Source organism: Netta rufina, assembly GCF_964035555.1.
Source record: "Netta rufina genome assembly, chromosome: 1".
In the NCBI taxonomy this organism is placed as follows: Eukaryota; Metazoa; Chordata; class Aves; order Anseriformes; family Anatidae; genus Netta; species Netta rufina.
The window spans coordinates 202,314,167-202,334,476 of NC_140123.1; the positions used below are offsets into that span (position 1 = coordinate 202,314,167).

Below are 20,310 nucleotides of genomic sequence, written 5' to 3' on the forward strand. Positions count from 1 at the left end.
TGCTCATTCCTGCCAGCACAAGGTCATGGTTTGGACCATCTCAGTCTCCCATCAAGATCTTGATTTAGACCTCCAGGTTACACCAGCAAGTACACAACTTCTCTCCAAAGTCTTAAGGCTTTTCCTAACCCTACCCAAAAAGTAGACAGGACTACAACTGTCCTGCTGTACCTTTGCACTTACCCCAGTCCCAAGATGTCACTGATATAGGGGTGGCACCATGGTGAATGAAGAGCAAAAGGGACATGTCCCACGTGGGAGGAGGGAGCCCAATGGGAGGCAGTGGGGTCACGGTGACATGCAGCCCATTTATTTGGAGATGATTTATTTCTTTGTTTTGTTTTGTCAGTTTTCGTTTGTGTGGTGTGTTGTTTTGGGGTTTTTTTTTGGTTTGATTTGTGTTTTTTTTTTCTATCAAGCCACCATAAACACTGCATCGACCATCCGCATGAGTCAAAAAAGACACACATCCCCATCCCCATAGTAACTGTGCAATAAGTACCATCAAAACAAATTCTAAAAATAATAATAATAATAAATAATGAAAAAGAAACAAATTCCCTTTCCAAACCCAAGCACAAAACACTTTTAAGTCAACAGAATTTAATCTAGTTTATTCTCCAAAAAAAAAAAAAAAAAAGAGGAAAAAATATGAAAACAAAACAAAAAAGCAGGTCTTATCACTAGCAGTAAATAAATTTGTACAACCATTCAGTCTGTATAATAGGATGAAATAAATCTACATCTTTCTTATTTTGGTGCGTTGAATTATACATACAAACAACAATTACAGGAACTTGTTCACAATGCGTATAGACCTGGAGAATGGCTATCTGAAAACCCCTTGTTGGCAATGTCCGCATGTTAACACTGATTGCCTGACACCATTGGTACTTCCTATGTAAAAGGCCCATGGCCCAAAATGAATGTTCTCCCTACAGGTTTTATTTAATTAGTTATTTATTTAGTTAGTTAGTTAGTTAATGCATCTTCAAAACCGTTCTAGCCAGCCCCCTCCCCTTCCCCGGAAATGAAAAAGAAACCAAAATTTAAAAAAAAAAAAAAAAAAAAGAGAAAAAAAAAGAAAAAAAAATAAAATAAAATAAAAGGAGAAGACATGACTGGCAGTTGGTCCATTTGTTCGTAAGACCGCGTTTCCTCTTGGTCTGCATTGTTTGTTTTTCTTGTTTTTAAATTGTCCTCCCGTCCTCTTTTTTTTTCTTTTCCTTAAAAAAAATCTCTCGAAGTCCTTCATGCCTTTATCTTTACAGCTCTCCAGATGCAATAAAGTCTTCCTCAAATGTACAATATTTCTTACAATATAAGTTATATGCAATGTTCAGCATTTTTTATTTTATTTTATTTTTTTTTCACAGCACTAGAGATCCTGTCCAATAGGGAATGCAAGTTCTGAATGGCTTATTCACAAATGGTATCCAGATTCAGTGGGTAAGAATACATAGACGCCATAGTGAGTTCCTTTAAAAAGTGGCAAACATCACTTTTTTAAAACTTTTTTTTTTTTTACTTTTTTCTTTTTTTTTCTTTTTTTTTCCTTTTTTGTGCTTTTTGTAGTTTTTTTTCTCTTTTTATTTTTTTATTATTATTATTATTATTATTATTACTTTCGCTCTTACGCCTTCAAATAACATTTTTATTTTTACTTTTTATTCTTTTTCCCCCTCCCATTTGACTTGGGACGTCAGACCCATAACCACACGCCTGCAAAAATGCAAGTATATAAAGTAATTCTCATTTTGAGACTGTAAGCATTCAGCAGGGGAGTCTATCGCTAACCCATGGCAGTGACCATACTGGAGGGATGGTGAGGTCCGAAGGAGAGGCTGGATGGAGGATGCATCGGTGTCGGTGTAGTCAGCATGTGGCTGGAGTGACTGAAGGGTGAAATGTGGCTGATAGAGGACATGTGTCTGGAGAGGGCAGCAGGGTTAAAGGAGCTGCTCTTGGGAAAGTCTTCGAGGTTGTCATGGACCTTTTTGCACTTTTTGGATTTGCTAGACATTTTTCGGTTTCTGGTCTGAATTCCTTCTTTCTTCATAGTCAGGGGTCTGTTAATCTAAACAAAAATATATTATTTTTTTTTGTGCTTCCATCCCTTCTCCCCAAATCACCATTGGATTCACATACCCCCATACCCAGAAAAGTGCCCAGGTTCAGCTGAACATCCAGCAACCCCCTCCTCCCCTTGCCCGCCCCACATACCATGGCTACACAACCCCATACCACCCCAAAAATTCAAACCAGGGTGAAACCCACCCCTGGGAGTTGCAGAAAATTCCAGGTTTGGCTGAAATTTCTAAAGATAAAACAACAGAAAAGTACAGAGCCTCACAGGAGCAAACCATACCCAAATAACTTGCAGCAGCTGAAAAATTTCAGCTATCTGCACATTAGGTAATTGCAACGTGTTTAAGAACAAGACCAATCATTATCACCTTGAAATATTCCCTGCAGACAACAACTCACCCCCAGGCTTCCTGACTGATCTAAAACCATTACTGGCAACAGCTGCTGGGATTTCAGTGCTCCCAGGGGTCTCAGACTTTCACAGTGGCATTAGGGTGCCGCTCAAAGTCTTCATAAAAGCGACAGGTATTTGAATTCCTTGCTTGTTTTGGAATTATTTTGCACTGACCATCCTTTCAGGTTTACCTTATCCGATCTGGTTTTATCTCTAAGGCTTCTTAGGTTTATATTTGGCCTGAAACAGGTATCTGTGCTGCACAGTAGAGCATTTCCTGCTTGAATTAAGATATATCTGGAGAAAACCAGAGAGGTGGTGGAGTGTCCTCCTTGGAGATCTCCAAAAGCCACCTGGACTTGGTTCCTGGGCACTCTGCTCTGGGTGGCTCTGCTTGGGCAGAGGTTGGAGCAGATGGACCCAAATGTCCCTTCCCACCTCAGCCATTCTCGGATCCTTCAAACCTAAAGCATGACATTCTCCTGCAAGGCTGTTGGCAACAGCAATGACTGTTCACACACCCAGCTAGGAAATGGTAGCGAAGGTTCTATAAGAAACTCCTGTTGCTGTACAGCCAGCCAGCATCACAACATGCATTAGCACAGGTGTCATGAAAGCCCACAAAAAACACACTTGGGAAGGGATTTCTACATCCAACATCCATAAAAATCCCTTAAAAATCTGTACTTGGGGAGTGACATGAGTCTGTGCTTCCTCTGCAGAATTCCACCCAAGGCAGAAGGAAGCCCCCAGGAGTGCCCAGCACCCCACAGAGCTGAGCACCACTTCTTCTAATACATGTGGGCACACAGCAGTGCTGGTGGGTGTTCTGCAAACTGGAGAAAAGGGAGAAGAAACATTTGCTGTCCACCAAGAACTACCATTTCATCCTTATTGAAGGACAATGGAAAGTGATTCCTGCAGGGATCCTGAGCAGATCTTCAGCTGCAAGATCTTCAGCCAGTGCAAGGAACAAAGCGCTCCCTTCTTTGAGATCACAGAAAAGTTTAGCTTCTTGCTTATCAGCCCCTGCTTGGTGCCTTTCCCCACAGCATGAGAACCATTCAGTGATTTCTCTCCCCAGGGGGGCAAGGATACAAAAGCTCCCTGTTACTGGTGGAGACAGGGGCATGGGGAGAGGAAGGAGCATCCCAAAGTTCGTCATCTCAGTCTCAATGAGTGACCCCAGGCTCTCCACACCAGCAGTGACGAGAAACCTCACCTCATCCTAAAAAAAATGGGTGTATGGAAGGCTGATTACCTCTGGATAAAGGCAGCCAGAGGGAGCAGCCTGGCTTGCCAGCAGCTAAAGGTGGGAGGGATGAAGCTGCCCATGTGCAGATCAACAGCAGCCTCAGGGCAGCAACAAGCCAAAACCTCAAATGTCATAGGCTTTAAATACAATATCGCCCTTCTCCTCGGCTTCCTGTCCTCACCAAGGGAACTGGGACACGCACACAAGGAAGGCCCTTTGCTCCAGCCTGAGATGGGAAAACTTTGCCTGCTGTGTTGTAAGTCACCCAGCAGGGATGTGCTGCCCATGCTTAAAAAGCAGGAGGCAGCCCCAGGTGAATCCCACCAGGCAGCAATGACAAAGCAGACCTGGAAGTCCTGATCTCTGATGAACTCAACTCAAATCCAGGGATTTGCATCATGATGTGAAGGCTCAAGGGCAGCCAGAACTCATTTCCAGGTGAAGCAGCAAACAAAAGCTCAGGAGCTTGTGGTGGCAAAGCTACATTAGCCTGGTGCTGGGACTGGTGCTGTGCTGGCCCTGGGATCAAGAACAGGGGTCCTGGCCCTGTGATGCTTAGTGCTCTGTCCTGCAGAACACTGACCACTTCCTTAAAGCCACATCTTTCATGTCTTGTTCTATCGCAGAGAACAGATCAACCCTGACCATGATTTGATGTGAATCTGAAGGATGTGAGTTTTGCTGAGGGTAGTGACAAGCCATGGTCAGCCCTGCATCAGAGATGCCATCCCAGCTGATGGCATCATCCTGCTGTCATGGTCTCACCCTTCTAGCAGGTACCAGACCCAAACAGATGAAGATTCAGATAAATGTCAGGAGGAGAGAGACCAGCAGTCACAACAGAAAGCTGGAAATGTTTTGTGCTGACTTCAAAAGCCAGTCATAGCAAAGTTAAAGGGGTCCCCAAATCATCAAAGCCACAGACTCATCTCTGCTTCTGGGGTAGAGAAATGAGAGACCTGGAGGGAAGACCTTCTCCATGAAAATTCATTGTGATAAAAATGACAAACACATGCTAAATTAAAATTAAACCAGCCCAAAGCATGTATATGAAATTCATTAATTTCAGATGGAGCCAATTAATTATGGGCAGGAATTATGCTCTTTGTTTCATCATATGCAAAGCATTGACTGCCCTGCCTTTGGATACTGTGAAACAAAGACCTTTTCTGAGGACTTCAACCAAAATTAATGGTGGCTAACTCATTTCTATGGGTGCAGGCCAGTCTGCTGCACACCTCAGGTGAGGTACAGGCACTCCTACCCAACTCTGAAGTGAGTGAAGGCCGATCCCACTTCTAAGAAGGACTGAAATAACAAAGACAAGAGCCTCACATTCAACAGATCAAATCCAGGGGATGGTCTTAGATATTATAGGTCTGATCTTGCTCTGACTGAAGCCAATGGGATTTTGCCATTGACCTCAATAAGGTCCTGTCACTGAAGCGGATTTATCCTTTAGACATAGTCATTACAACGTTGGGTTAATCTTCCAGAGTGGCTGTATCTTAGAGAGCTCTCTGGGATGCCACAGGATGAAAGGCATCATATCAATGTGAAATATTAGTCATTGTTAATATTGGTGTTAATGGAGCTGGCTCTTGTTGAAGTCAGTGGGAGAAAAGCAAACAGCTTCACTAAACGCACCTCAAGACTGTTATGATTATTGCTAATATCCTACTGACAAATAGGTTAGCTTCAGCCTTGGGAATCAACAGCAAAACAAACTGATGTAGCTCATGAAAAAAATAGTTTTGGTGTAATCCTTCCTGGCGTGGACTTAAAAAACAGGCAAGTTTCATCTTCATATCAATCCATTAAAACAACCTAATGATCTGAAGGTCCAAGAAAAACTCATTAAACTCAAAGCAATTAAAAAAAAAAAAAAAAAGTTTCCTACAGCCTAGCCTAAACCACAGTGAAGCAGCCTTCCAAGCAGCCGAAGGACTTCAGCTGGCATTGACATAAGATCTGTGCAGACACATTCTGCTGCTCGGCAGGGACATGCTATGGTGAGTCTTCAAAATCTGTGTATATCCAACGCCTAATGGAGAACCAATGAAGACACAAACACACAAAAGGAGAAGGACCACAGCCTATACACATTAGTCTTTCACTCTAATCTACTAGACCAATTTATACAAGCCAAGGAAACTTGTCCTTGAGTTGATTAAAGGGTGATGCCAGTGCCACTCAGCAGGCAGTTAGCAGAGCTCCTACTGTCCTGTCTCCCAGCAGCCAGAAAATAGAAGGCATCTCAGTGAAGCTACCACCACCTTACCACCAGTCCCCGAAAAAATAAATAAGTAAGTAAATAAATAAATAAATATTTTTAAAAAGCTCATATTTTATTTCTGAAGTACAGTGTAGCCTTCACAGCCACACACTTCGTAAGCCACACTGGGCTGCAGAATAATGCTTAAGTGCTCTGCCCCTGTAAATCTTTAAAGCTCAGGGTGGTATTTTCAAGGACAATCAGCGGCAACATTGCCCATCTCTCACTGTAATAATAATGCATCAGCTACTGGGAAAATGTGAAAAAGAAAAGGATCTACCCACTCATAGCTACATTGTAGTACCCTTGCCTATTTCTGTTGCTGCACACAGTATCTCAGTCCTCTAGGGGTTTCATTTAAGCAGGTCCCATTAATGGAGTTGCTCATAAGGCAAGATACTACTTGACTTCAGTAAGTAGCTGTGCTGAGCTTTTCAGCAGCTGACTGTGTGTTTAATGAGTATGAAAACAGTTCCAATGTGCTCAAGGCCTGCCCCATGTCACAAATTTCACAGCTGGATCAGAGCTTTCCTAAACAGTGGATCTAGGGGTCAATTCGGGCCAATTAGGTTCACAAGTTGGTGTAAAAAAGAGAAGGAGAGAGGGAACGGGTGCTCTCACAGGCATGCTTCTGGAGAACCCCAGCACTCAGACACCTTAGGGGAATTCCTCAAGTCTGATGACTAGAGTGCAGATGCACCTGAACTTAGCATTCTACCTCCCTTTGTAGTCATGGGGAGAAACTGAACCCTCTTTGGGGGTGCAAATCATCTTGTCCAAACACAAGCACCTCCACCACATCCAAAAAGTGGCACCCGAGAAGACACTATTTCCTTCTAACGGCTTCGTTGGGGTACAAGTGAAGCAGCTCAGTTATATGTCCCTGCTGCTACCATCCCAAGCTATGTGATATAAGTCCTACCTCTGGTGGCTGCACAGCCCCAGTGAAAACAGAGCACAAGCATAGACTCCTCCAGTGAGGCTGGCTGACCTTGCTGCCTTCTTGCCAAAATAGCAAACAGAGAATATTTTCTTGTGATACTCTAAGAGGTTTCACTCCTCCTGCCTAGGCCAGCCTTTTGTTTGCAGTGATCACACTGAAAGTTTGATGACAAGCTTTGTTTGCTACATAGGACTCAAAACGTGCTGAGACGCCTGCCCACTAAAGGGTAAACACATTTTCCTTTTTTCCAGGGGAGATGCCTCTCACAGAACAGGTGAAAAATTACCCTGCTTTTTTTTTTTTTTTTTTTTTCCTACTTAATCCAAACTTGTTTACTCATCCCAAGAAACCAAAGAGCCTGAAATAACAAGTGGAAGGGACTGAAACACCACAAGGTTTGGCTGCCCCATGAAACCCGATCCATCTTTGATGTGTTTGTGTGGGTAGACATGAGGGCAAAACGTAGCCTGATATTTCTAAGTCAAACATAAAGCAAACGACCACTAGAAAACCCCAAAAAAGAGTGATATCAAAGCACAGAAATTGCAAGTCTCTTCCTTCTTCTGACATTATAATTATTCTAATGCCACATGTGGAATGAGAGTAACACGAGTTGCCTTAAGACTCCTTTTTACCAGTATTATTGGGGAGAAGACTTTTCAGATCCCTTTAGCTCTTTCCCTGGGGCACATATCTCTGGTTCCTGCAAGCTGGCTTTGCATGGTGATATTAGATTAAATCTGCCAGGCATTTCATTTCTCCTTCCCTTCCATGACAGATGCCTTAAAATTCACATCACAGGTTGAGCAGACTACAACCCACTAACTAAATCAAGCTTTTTGGTTTAGGAATCGCTTGCGTCAAATGGGGCAAATGCGAGACCTGAATAAATCATCTTTGGGGACTGGCGGAGGGACAGGACAAAGATAGCCACAAACCCAAGAAAGGCCTAAATAGTTGCTGGCACATTTTGCTTTTTTGGCGGAGCTTATATTTGCTGGAGGAACCAAGCTGTGCGTAGAAGGGGTATCGGTTTGCAGGACGGCGTGTTGTCTTTTCCAGCACACTGAACCCGATCAGCAGTGGATAACGTCTCTCTGTGTTGATCCACCCCTCCTTTCTTGGCTCAGGCATGGGAAAACTCTAATATTCCCCATGGACTGTCCTGTTTTATACCTTCCCAAGTCCAATCGACTACATTCGAGGGGATGTCTGCTCATTGCTCCAACCCTCAAGGTCCCCAAAGGGATAAAGGAGGTCTCAGCACCACCCAAGACTGGAAATCCTCGAGACGGGGAAGAGTTTGGACTGTTGTTGAGCATGAGAAGGGAGGCCCCACTACAGAGCGCTACCGTCACACTTACATTGTGCAGCTTGTAGTAGAGCCCACAGGCATTACAGACGGGATCGCCGTTGGCATTTCTCCTCCACAGGGTGGTGGTGGTGGTCTGGCAGTTCGCGCAGGACGTGCCCGCCCTCCTGGCTGCAGACTGCGGGAAGGGGGGGACACGGGAGGGAGAGGAGAGGGAGAGAAAAACGCCCGCATTAAAAAGGTGCAATCAGCAAAATCGCTGAGAAAGAAAACATCAACCATGCAAGACTGACGCACGTCGGCAGAGGCCTCCAGAAACTGGCTTGTGAGAACAAATAATAATTCTGGAAAAAATCCCCGAGGTACTTTAATCCCAAATTATATATGAACTGAATCGGGTGCCAAAGGGCATCCTAAAAGTGAGTGCTAAACCTCTGATAGGACTCATCAAAATTAGCACTGCTGGCACAGCCCATTCCAGAGGGGAAAATAGTATTTAAATGCCAACATGTCTTTCCATCTTAATTCCCTCAGACCCCCCAGGGGTCTAATTCTGCAGTCAGGGCCTGAACCAACAATTGCAGGAGTCAATGGCATGAGTCACGCCAGCTCCGGCGAGCGCCGGATGAGACCCGCGCCGTGCTTGGTGGGCAGCTGCTAGCTGGGTCCGACCGCAAGTGTGGCCTGGTCCCATAAATTCGGCTCCGCTTCAAAGGATACGTGCTCCAGATCGGAAATAACACTGCGGCGAAGAGCAAGAATCCCGACTTTTTAATTACACCCTTTTGCAGCCTCAACCTTCATGTTTATTTAAGGACTGGTAATGAGGCTGAAAAAAGAATTTACCATTTCATAAAAGGGGAGAAGGGGAGGAACAAAAAAAAAAAAAAAAGAAAAAAAAAAAAAGTATAAGTGTCAAGGTGTATAAAGAAGCTTTTTTGTTAGCTGTGATAATGATTTAGGAAAAACAAATCTAGCCAAGTCACTTCTCATTCACATGTATGAATTCGTGCTTATCATTTAAAAACTGTAACTTTGGCATACAAATTGTCCTTCTGCCACTGAAGGAGGAAAAGGAGTTTGCACACTTTTATATGAATGTGGATGCATGCCTGCGTGTGTGCAAGTGCCTACAGCTCCCAAAAAAGACCTTTAGATCCCACTCCTATCTCTTCTTCATCAACATGACACAGTCCCAGAGCTCTGATTTCATCCCGATGTGCTGCTTTCAATGGGACTGCTCATGTGCTTAAAGTTAAAACATGTGCTTAAGCGATTTGCCAGATCATAGCTATGTTTGGCACCTTGCAGAACTGAGCCTTTAATGCTCTCTTTTGTGCTCTTACTGTTTCAAATTTACCCCTCACCCCACACAGCAGCACACTGTAGCACATCCAACTTTAAAAAAATAAAAAAAGTACCGCATCTTTGGATACCGTACAGCAAACCCAAAATGCAAACATGGACACTGGCACAGCGCTAGCATTAATACCAACTCTTGTTAGGTCATGTTGCAATTTTAATCATAATTGAATGTGGCGTAGGTGGAGAGAGGACGGGTTGGTTTTGTTTTAGATAGAGTAGGAATATTTTTTTCTTTTTTAATTACACAAAAAGAACTGCCTGAAAAATAAATATCGTTGTGCCCACGAGCATTAGGAAGTACCACAGAGTGCCTGCTCTGAGAGCAAGGGGCTCTCACCAGGCAGTGTGAAAATTTTTTGATTGCAAAAATCCATCCAAAGAGGTTGAGGCACCCCACCACAAACAGCAGAGCCATAAGACATGTTTGCACACATACACCTTTGTCCTGTCCTCCTAGAGACTGTGCCAGGGCCCCAGATTTGCTTCCCATCAAAATCCCTGGGTTGGTAGGCATGTTTCATGTACAGCATGGACGTACCTCCATGCAGAGCCGCGTGCTCGCCACAACCCAGGGGCCATGCACGGATGGCTTGGAGGCTGGATTGAGTCTCTCTGTGGCAGCTTTGCCCTTATCAGACCCAAAAATCAAGCCTAAGGAAATTTCTAAAAACCAGTGATATTTGACTCAGCCCACACAGGGGAAACATCCCCTTTGAAGACATTTGGGGTTTCTACGCAGCGCTCACCGTAATTTCTCATATGGTAAATGCATTTAAAGACAAGCTTGGTCACCACCTTGCTACCTTTTCAGGATTTCAAGCAGATCCTCACTGGCTAACTTTAAATACACAAATAAATCACAATGTCCACTGTCTTCTCTAAAACCTCTTCCATCTTCCACATTCTCCCTACAAAACTTCGGCATCGTAATCTGAATATTTTAAACCCTGTTCTCTTTCAGTCCCAGACTGTACCTTTTACGTGGCACCAATTTAAACCAGAGACACCGGCAGCAGGCAGGAAATAATGAATAATAACTCTATTGTAAAAGCTCCCGGGAATGGTTTCCACTGATACTCATCACTGACCCAATCCTAACCACGTTATGGAATGGCAATAGGGTGCCCAGTGTCCTCTGCAGGACCAGATGTTGGATAGCAGCGAGGACACAACTTCATGCAAAAGCTGGCTGTGCTGACACTGATGGAAAGGTGGAATCAAGGAGGGTGCAGAAAGAGGAAACAAGCGCTGATAAAGGTACTTATTTTAGGGGTGTTTTCTGTGTCCAAATTTACACATGGTGTCCAAAAATTTGTAGGTGACAGCTTCCTAAATTAGACTCCATTCACCAATTCCCTCAGAGAAACTGCCTATAGTCCTTCCAGAACCAGAGCAGCCGGACAGGGAAACTGAGAGCTCTGCATCCACATGGGCAGGGAAAGGGAGAAAATTCAGATGAAGGTTTTGTCTCAGCAGTGATGGGGTTGCCACAGGCTTTGATGAGGATGGGAAGGGTCTCCAAGAGGGATGGAGACCCTCCAACCACAGTGGTGGCTCAGTACCACCTGCTTAATCCTGGGCCCCCCCCACCAATGCCTCCAGAGCCACAACTCTCCCCCCCAAAATGAAGCTGAGTTCCCTGCATCTTCTCAGCTGCAAAGATTGATCCATCATCTCCCATAAAGCCACCCATTAAACTCAACAAAGCTTGGGCTGGGTTCTCAGCATCTAAGGGTTTATTTGACTTCCCTCTCCAGCCCATCGGAGCCCTTTCATTAGTTGTAACACGCCGGGGATGAGAGCCTACAAAACTACCCTAAGGTCAGGCAGGAAGTTTGTGGCAGAGCGAGAGGTGCATGCCACTGCCCCCAACCCTGTGCCTCTGTGCGCACACTGCCTGCCCCTGCCCACTCGCCAGGGAAGATCAAGTCAAGCCACGGGCACATGTGTCCCCATCCCTTTACAATGAGATGTGAATGCAGGTCTGGCTCTGGTGCCTTCTGATTTCTCTCTCTCTCTTTTTTTTTTTTTTTTTTTTTTTGAGAAAGCAGGAGAAATAAATATAGACAGAAAGCAGAAGAAATATATACAATTATAGAAATAAATGTATGTTTTTCCAGGCAGTGCTGGGGAAAAAAAAAAAAAAAAAGGAAAAAATAAAAATCCAAAGTTCTCACTTAGCAGAGGTTATGTGCACAGAACGGGAAATTTTTGCAACTTATACTTTAACTGAAATGCCCAAGATAGGAGTGATTGTGCAAGACAAGGTCTCTCTTTACATTTTTCATTCTTTTTTCTTTTTTCCTTTTTTTTTTTTCTCAAGAGTGACCTTTCAAAATGTATTTATTTATGTATTCCATTTTACATGTGCCGGGCTTGGGGTGACTCGGGACATTCTTTCATGGTTCCATCAGACACTTTGTGAAAACTCTACCCCCTTTCCAGCCGCTTTCCTATCCTGCCTCCCCCTCTGCTTGTTTGGATACACTCAAGCTCCTGTGTGTTTGGGCTGGGGAAACGGAGCTGTTGTTTATGAGTTATCTCCAGGGCCCAGATATCCGGCAGCTTTTTCCTAGGAAGTTAACTTTACACATAAAGAGAGAACGAGAGAGGGGAAAAAAATAAGAAAACGAAGTGTGTGTGTGTTTAAGACAGAAAGGCCGGGGGGAGGAGGAGAAGAGAATGAGAGAGCTGCCCAAAAATTAAAAATCCCAACCTGCACTTCCCTCCCTAGAAAGCCTTTCCTTTTTCCTAATGAGGCTATGAAAGACAAGCCTGAGCCCAGGGAGACCAACATTTTCTTGCACGGGAAAAGCGCGGGGGAAGGCACCAAGCGTCCATCCCTGAACATGCACGGCCGAGCTCCCGCACCAGCACGCCGCAGACATCCCATTCACTCCATCAGCCCCAAAACCCTGTGGGGATGCAAGAACCACTTTTCCTCCACCTTCCGAGCAGCCCCCAGGAGCCTGCTCACGTTTTTAATCCAAATGAAACCAAACGTGCCTTGATTCGAAACATTCAATAACTTCCCAGGCAGGGAACATATTTTTTTCCCCCACTTGATATATTTTTCCCCTTGTGGTTTGCCTGATTATTTGCCAAATATACTTCAGCGCATTTATTAGCCGTGCCCACAGCTTCCAGACCTTTTTGTGGCTTCCAGGGAAATTCATAAATAGATCACTGGGGATGCTATAATATATTGCCTGTGTACATTACGGTCATGAGGCCTGAAACTATGAGTTCGTTATTATTTCAAATAGTTATTCAAGCATCTCTCCTTCCCCCAGCTTGTGTTGTTGTGGGTGCACACTTGGCTATGCGCACCTCTGCCATCCCCTACCTGGTGGCAGCAATGGGATGGCTGGAGACCTACGGTGCCCGGGGACAAATGACCACACCAGGAACAAAAGTTACCAGGACCATCAGCTGAGCCAGCATCAGCTCAGGTCCCCTTCCATGGCACCAAGGAATGTGAAAATACACAGGGAGCTGTCCGGGGGGGGGCAGAGAAACCCTCTTCTCCTGATATCTCCTTGGTCACTGGGAAGTGCCCGTGTTCCTTGGAGAGAGCCACCATCCTTGGGTTGCCATGCAGGAGCACTGCACAAAGACCTCTGCCCTATCACAAAATAGGAGAAAGCTCATTTTTGGCTTACAAAAAGTCCTGGATCTTGATTTTTTAAACCTCTTTTGCAATTTGCAATAGGAACAGAAAACTGAGGCTCGTGCCACATGGGAGCATCCCTCTGAGCATCCTCCCTTCCAGCCCTCAGGCACAGTGGGCCGAGATTTTGGGGCTGGATAAGTTTCCCTTCTCCATCCCAGGATGTTTAGAAGAAGCAAAAGTTGCAAAGAAAAATAAATAATAATAAATAAATACATTTAAAAGAAAACAAATGCAGAAACTCACCAGTCTTCTCTTGGGTTTGATCAGGGGCCGGTTCTGTCCGTTCATTTTGTGATAGAGTCCACAGGCGTTACACAAGTAGTGCCCAGTGCCGTCTCTTCTCCACAGGGGGGTTGAGGTAGCCCCACAATTTACACACTCCCTGCCTTCTGGAAACAAGAGAGCGCATGGATCACTTAGGGAAAGCAGAGGTGAAAGGGGATGGAGAAAGCTCCCCCCACCCCCCAAAAACCCTCCAAAAGACCCATCTGTGCCAGACCTTGCCTGTCCTGTCCATGCTCAGGATGTCAAAGCAAAGTCCTGAGGTCATGTCTGAAGGACATCCTGGGCAGAGGTGGGGGCACTCAGACCTGGTGGGGGCTGATTCTGCCCACCCAATCCTCACACCCCCACACCATCAGCTGTATTGTGTTCTGTTCTCTCATCCAAACCCTAGGGCAGCTCGACGGGCTCCCATGAAACTCTCACCCATCCCTAGGGCCCTCCAGCAGGAAGGATGTTAGGGGGTTGGCGGGTCCCCATCACCTCTGGCGTAAGGGCTCCTATGGCTCTGTGGTCCCCATCTCACTATATGGACCAGACAAACCTTGACAAGCTATAAAAGGACTTCCTGACCCTCCTGAGATACCAAAGTTTTGTCCATGAACCCCTTCCCAATGTGTATGGGGACCCCAGAGTCATTCCTGGAACATCTCCCTGGCTTGCAGGGGGTGCACGACCCAGGAAGGCTCTTCCTTTGGCCTTAGGTCAAGTCAAATCTGGAATCCCCAAAATAACCATAGAACAACCCAAACACCCTCCATCGCTAGCCAGTCCACAATCACTCTGCTGATACCCACTATTGATTTGCAATTGGTTTGCATATTGGTTTGCAATTAAGCTTTCACTGCTCAGCAGTCAGGGCTGCAGAAACCTCTCTGCCTTTCCCACTGCATGTAGAGCCTGATGGTCCAACACCAATTTGGGGGATCCCAAACGGTTCCATGCCTGTTTAAAGTATTTTCCATCTTCTCCCTCTCCTTTTTGACACCCATTTATCCTCTCTCTGGTGATGGGGGGTCTCCCCCAACCCACTGGCTCCCAGCACAGAGGGGATGTAGATTTAGGGGATGCAGTCATTCCTTCCAGCTACTTTCAGAGGACTAGGTAGTCGGTTGCTGTTGTATTTCTTGCACCTAAAGACACTGGTAGGCCATCTGAGAGCTGCAGCAGACCTCCACTGGCCGGAGCAGAGCTAACCCAGCACACAGCTCCCCGCTGCCCCAGCCCGTGCTGCGTTCGAGCAAGAGGCATCCGCACCCTAACCACAAACGGCAGCCGTTTTTCCAGCACCTTTGCACTAAAACCCTCTCTCCCCACACTCCAAAAAAAAAAAAACCTTAGAATGATTAAACAAAAAATGCAGCCGTTTCTCCCTCTTTCATCCTGCAAAAACACCCCCTCCCTCCTTTTCCTGCAGCCCTTCGCCTAGCCCCATCCCCCTTTGTCTGCGAGCTTCCCAGCTTGCTAAAATCGACTTTAAAAATAAAAAAAAAAAAATAGGTGTTGCTCTCGGGGTTGGTTTATCTCAAACCGCAGATGTCTTTCTAGAAGGTAAAGTAACAGAAAGTGGCAAAAGGAAAACAAGACGGAGGAGGAGGAGGGGGGCAAAACAGTTTGAAAATCCCGCGCAGCCGGTGCCCCGGCTGGAGCTGAGGCTCGGAGGGCACCGGGCAGGGGACGAAGACGGAGCCCGGCCCCGCAGAAGCCACCGGTCCGTGCCGGGGCCGGGAGGGAGCTGCTCCCGGTCATCCCCGGGTCGTTTTTTTTTTCCCTCCGGTTAGCCGGGGCAGCCACTCTGAGAGCGTTTGAGTGTCTGTCCCTCTCTTTTGTTTCACTCCATCTCTCTCTCTCTCTTGCTTTCATGTACAAAACATACAGGTCTGGGGTTTTTTGTCACTCTAACCGCATCCGGACTCTATTAAAGTTCCTGGCGCTGGATAAACAATGCAACTGTCGCGTGCAGCAGTCTGAAAATAATTGGATTAGCTCAAACATATCAGCTAAATAGAGACAGTCCCTGCTCAGACAGACAGAGTAAATGTCACCCTGGAAAAACCCTGAAAACTGATCTCATTCATGCCAGGCAACCCTGCAGCAGCCTCCACGGAAAAAAAAAAAATATATCTATATATATACATATATATATGTATATATATATATATATATATATATATATATATTGAAAGAAGGGAGAAAAAAAAAAAAAAAGCCTTTTGACTAGTCGCCCTTTGCTCTGCACACACACACACACACGGACTCACTCAGCACCCTTTGGTGCCCACAAATTCACAATTCCCCCCCAGGCGCAGCGGAGCCGCGCAGGATGCGCAGGGAGCCGAGGACCCCCCCAGCAGCCTCTCCTTTGTCTTTTTCCCTAGGGGGGATGCTTCTGGGGTCCGATCCGGGGGCAAAGAAGCTAGCTGGGGCCGGGGGTGAGCTCAGGGCAAATCCCGCCCCCCCACCCCCCCTTTCCCTCTACATCTCCCAGCCTCCCGGCGCCGCATGGGAAGAGGCCCTGGGCTGAGCGAGGCGGAGGGCAGGCGGGGGAAGTTGGCCGGGATTTAAGTGGCATTATTAAAATCCAGAGAGATACACTAATGCTGCGGTTCCCTCGGTTTCGCTTCCTCGTCAGACTCCGCAGCTGAGCACACATATTTTGGGCCGGCGGAGGGGGCAGGATCGGCCCCGGGGCAGGAGCCCTGGAAGGGAAGGGGAGACCCCGCATCCCTCAGGCTAAATAAGGGGGGATTCGGCTCAGGGCAAGCTGTAGGGTCAGCAAGTTTCCCCCTTTTTTCTTCCCACGAGTGTTTATGCGCATCCCTCTGTGCGTGGAGGATGTGGCCGTGAACCCTCTTTGCCACCCCTATTGCTTCCTCCCCTCTCCCGAGCATTGGGGACAAAAAAAGAAAATAAAATAGAATAAAATAAAAGCCAAAAACCCTACCTGTGCTTGACCGTGCTTTCGGTCTGGATTTGCACCCGAACCCGGTAGGCGATCCTCCTAAGAGGCTACTGGGGGGAAAAAGTCCAGAGCCATATTCTGGGACGTACGGCGGGTAGGTAGTGATGGGGTGATGCGCGGAGGACGTGGCTCCCCCTAAAGAGGCCATGCTGCTCCGAGAGTGGGACGACTCCAGCTTCATGGTGTCGGCCAGGGACACCTGATATTTGATGCATTCCTTCTCGTCCTGCCGGCTGGAGCCGGTGGAGCCGGGAGTGGAGATGGACGGATCCGGGGACACATCTTTGGGAGGGGTCGGCGGGAAGGTGAAAAGGTGCGGGCTGGAGTGGCCGGCGGATAAAGTGGAGGAGGAGGCGGGTGGGTAGACGGAGAGGGGTCCCGGTGAGCTGTGGTGGATGGAGGTTTTGGAAAAAGGGCTGAGGTTCCAGGGGGAAGCGCTGTGGTGGCTGCTCAGCGCTTTGCTCCCGTCCAGCCACGGCAGCGAGCCGTGCAGCAGCGGGGGGCGGCACACCTGGCTCCCTGCGCGGAAAAAAAGTACAGCAAAAAGCCGGTTACATTCCCCTTGCACCCCTGTGAGCCCGCCAGGGGGGATGCCAGCCTGTGCCCCCCATCCCTTCCCCTCCTTCCCCAAAAGCTCCACTGGATCCTGAGTGCGGGGCGAGCAAGAAAAATGGCATCTGGTGCAGACCCCTCGGCTTCCCCTCATTTAAAATTAAACTTTTAGTGGTGTCATAGCTCCGAGGTGGCCGCCCTGATCATGCAGGACCGAGTAGCTGGGCTGGGACCCCCTGAGCAAAGATGCCCTGGGACACAGAAGCGGGATTTGGCCAGCCCTGCTTCACCCTCTCCCTCCCAGACATTCCCAGGCAAGCTTCGAAGGAAAGATCCCGTGTGAAATTGCCAAGCCCCTGCTGCAGAAATTATTTTTCTTAGCAGGAAAATAATTTGTCAGTCACTTCCCAAAAGCAGCCGTGGGCTACAAACCCTGGGCATATTCTGGCCAAACGAAGAAGACCAGAAGATGCCCAAAAAAGGAATTATAACCTTTCCAACAGGGCTACTAAACTTTGCATACTGCCCCAGTTTACTTTCTTTTTTTTTTTTTTTTTTTTTTTTTAATCCATCAGGCTGTCCTCAAACGTTAGACAGCGTTTTCATGACAATATGGTACACGCAGAGTGCCAACTGTCTGAGAAGAAACTCTCCATCTCCTTCGTATCACAAAAGGCTTTTCATTTGTGTTTTAAAATACAGACCTGGATTTAGGTTGAGGGAGACCACTAGATCTATTTCAATTTATGCAGTCAAACTTTTTTTTTTTCTTTGGTTGTAAATGTTCTGAAGGGATCATACCTAATATTTTAAAATAATTCCTGCCCTGGTGAAAAAACATTCAAAGAATCAAATCTACCCAAATCCACAGCGACTTGAGCAAATCGCTAGAAGCTGAAAAACACAGTTATTCACCTGGAGGAGAGCAAGTTTGTGCCTGCTAATAAAGCTCTGAAACACATTGACATCTAGAGGTCCTTAACCTCTTTAGGTATCGTGATACCTGTGTACAGACTGCTAAATATACAGAAGGAGAGATGCAAACACAGATCTATCGAGCTACAGATAGCAAAGGAGTGGGTGCAGTGTGGACACGTATGTTTGCATGGGAGCTTGTGCATGTCTAGAAGATCTCCAAGCTACTTTTCACCGTACCAGACATTTGTGAACAATACTGAAAGTAACTGCTCAAAAGGAAGGGAAGGTGGGTTATACGAGTAGAAAGGGTCAAGATTCATTATCTTCTCCAGGAAGTAGCATAGTAAATAATATTCAGGCTAGATCAGAGAGACCGCAGTTCCACTTTCTGCTGATATATTGGGAAAAAAAAAAAAAAATGAAAAGAAGAGAAAAGAAAGAAAGGACAAAGGCTGCTGATCCTTAGAAATAATTGTTTTAAATGGACTAATAGGCGAACAATGCAGTTACTGAGCGGAGCATAATGCAGCCTCGCACTCAACAAGTAGCCGAGGGCCGGGAGCAGCCCCCTGAGCCCAGCTCACTCATCCCACCTTCTTTGCCTTGATTTTGGGGTGATTTCTACGGCAAGCCTCAGACTTTTTAGATTTCGCCACCTCGGAGAGGTCACCCTGCGGCTTTGGAAATCAGCGACTGGTTGTTTCCCTCATTTTTTTATTATTATTTTCCCCCCTTTCCCTAATTTTTAACCATAGAGGCAAACTCGAGCCACGTACACTGGGTTGCTCCAATCCTTCTTAAAAAGATAGCACCAAAACTTTCATCCCTCCTCAGACCTGGGCCCCATCGGCCCCAGGTATTTTGCCTCCTCTCTAAAAGCTGTGGCCCAGCAATAAAACTCAGGCTGTGGCTCACTACCTTCCTGCAGGACAAGGAAACACAACAGGGCTGGTGCCTAACCTGGTTGCACCTCGGGATTTTTCTTCTTTCTTGTTTTCAACACGCGCCGTGGTGCGGCCCTGGGTGAATGTGCAAAACTTTCAAATCAAGCCTAACAAGCTCCCAAGGTGCAAATGAAATATCCCAAGCGTGAGGACAGCGGGGTCATTTTCACACCCCTGCTCTACAGCTTGCTTTTCTTCTCAAGATCAGCTACTTGTGCAAAAACTGAACACCGTATGAAAAGCTTGTTCGCCTAATTAAAGAGGAAAATGCCTAAGTGAGAGAGAAGGGGAAGAGAGAAAGAGAAAGGAAAAAGTATGACAGATGAAAGAGAAAGAGGAAGACAGAGCAAGAAAGGGGAAAAGTGGGAGTGAGGAAAAAGAAAAAAGGAAGGGAGGAAGGAAAGAAGGAAGGGAAGTAGGAAGGGAAGTAGGAAGGAAGGAGAGATGGAAAGGAGAAAGAGAGAAAGAGAGAGAAAAAAAATGAAAGAAGAGAAGGAGGAAAGAAGAAAAGAAGGAAAGAAGGAAAAGAGAAAGAATAGTAATAATAAATAAATAAAAAGTAAAGAGAAGAAAGAAAGCGGGAAAAGAAAGCGAAAAGTAGCCGGGTAGGGATGCATTTCTCCCAAACCAACCCCCAAATCGCCCCCCTGCAGTAGTTTCCCAGGGGCTCTGCCCACCGGCAGCGAGGCTAGGGGCTGCTCGGAGCCGCCGGGGGCCGGGGGGCAGCGGGGGGCACTCACCGTGGTGGGCCGTGGGGTATCTCTGCACGGTGGCTCGCACGGAGTTGCCGTAGTACGGGGGGACGGGGTTGCCTTGTCCGTCGATGTTAAAAAGTACATCCACTTCCTCGGCGAGAGGATACTGCGTGGGGTCCATGTAGGTATGGCCAAGGGTGGGGTGGTGCGAGTCCGGGTGCTGCCCATTGAGCACGGCCGGGTGGTGGTGGCTCACCCACCGCGGCTGGTCCGTGGAGACCTCCATCTTCCGCGCTCGGTGCTCCGCCGCTGCTCTTCCTCCTCCTCCTCCTCCTCGGCAGGGCGCGGGGGGCCGGCGGTGGGAGGGGGAGGACGGTGCGGAGACGGTGCGGAGTCGGGGAGGGGGAAAACTGCTCGGCGAGTTCGGGGTTGTTTCTGTTTTGCTTTGGTTTTTAAATCGGAGGGAGGGGGGCTGCGGTGATGAGCGGCCGGTTCCAAAAATAAAAAATAAAAAAAAATAAAAATAAAGGAGGAAAAAAAAAAAGAGAATGTAATTAAAAAAAAAAAAAAAGGAAAACAAATAAACTGAGGGAAAAAATATCTCTACGAAGTGAGATCCCCTCGGTATCTTCCGCTCTTTTGCAGATGTTTC

General features: G+C 46.7%; 1 protein-coding gene across 2 annotated transcripts; it reads right to left on the reverse strand.

Moving 5' to 3' along the window:
• Positions 1 to 650: 650 nt before the first annotated feature.
• Positions 651 to 19,944, reverse strand: GATA3 (GATA binding protein 3; the record flags this gene model as incomplete). Of its 2 annotated transcripts, none has more annotated exons than XM_084295188.1 (5): positions 651 to 2,077; positions 8,320 to 8,445; positions 13,549 to 13,691; positions 16,532 to 17,068; positions 19,704 to 19,944. In XM_084295188.1, 5 exons carry the CDS (start codon positions 19,942 to 19,944, stop codon positions 1,793 to 1,795), a joined length of 1,332 nt encoding a protein of 443 aa, XP_084151314.1. In that variant the 3' UTR covers positions 651 to 1,792. The 2 variants fall into 2 exon arrangements, with proteins under 2 accessions (XP_084151314.1, XP_084151313.1); XM_084295187.1 differs by having other exon boundaries at positions 13,549 to 13,694.
• Positions 19,945 to 20,310: the final 366 nt, after the last annotated feature.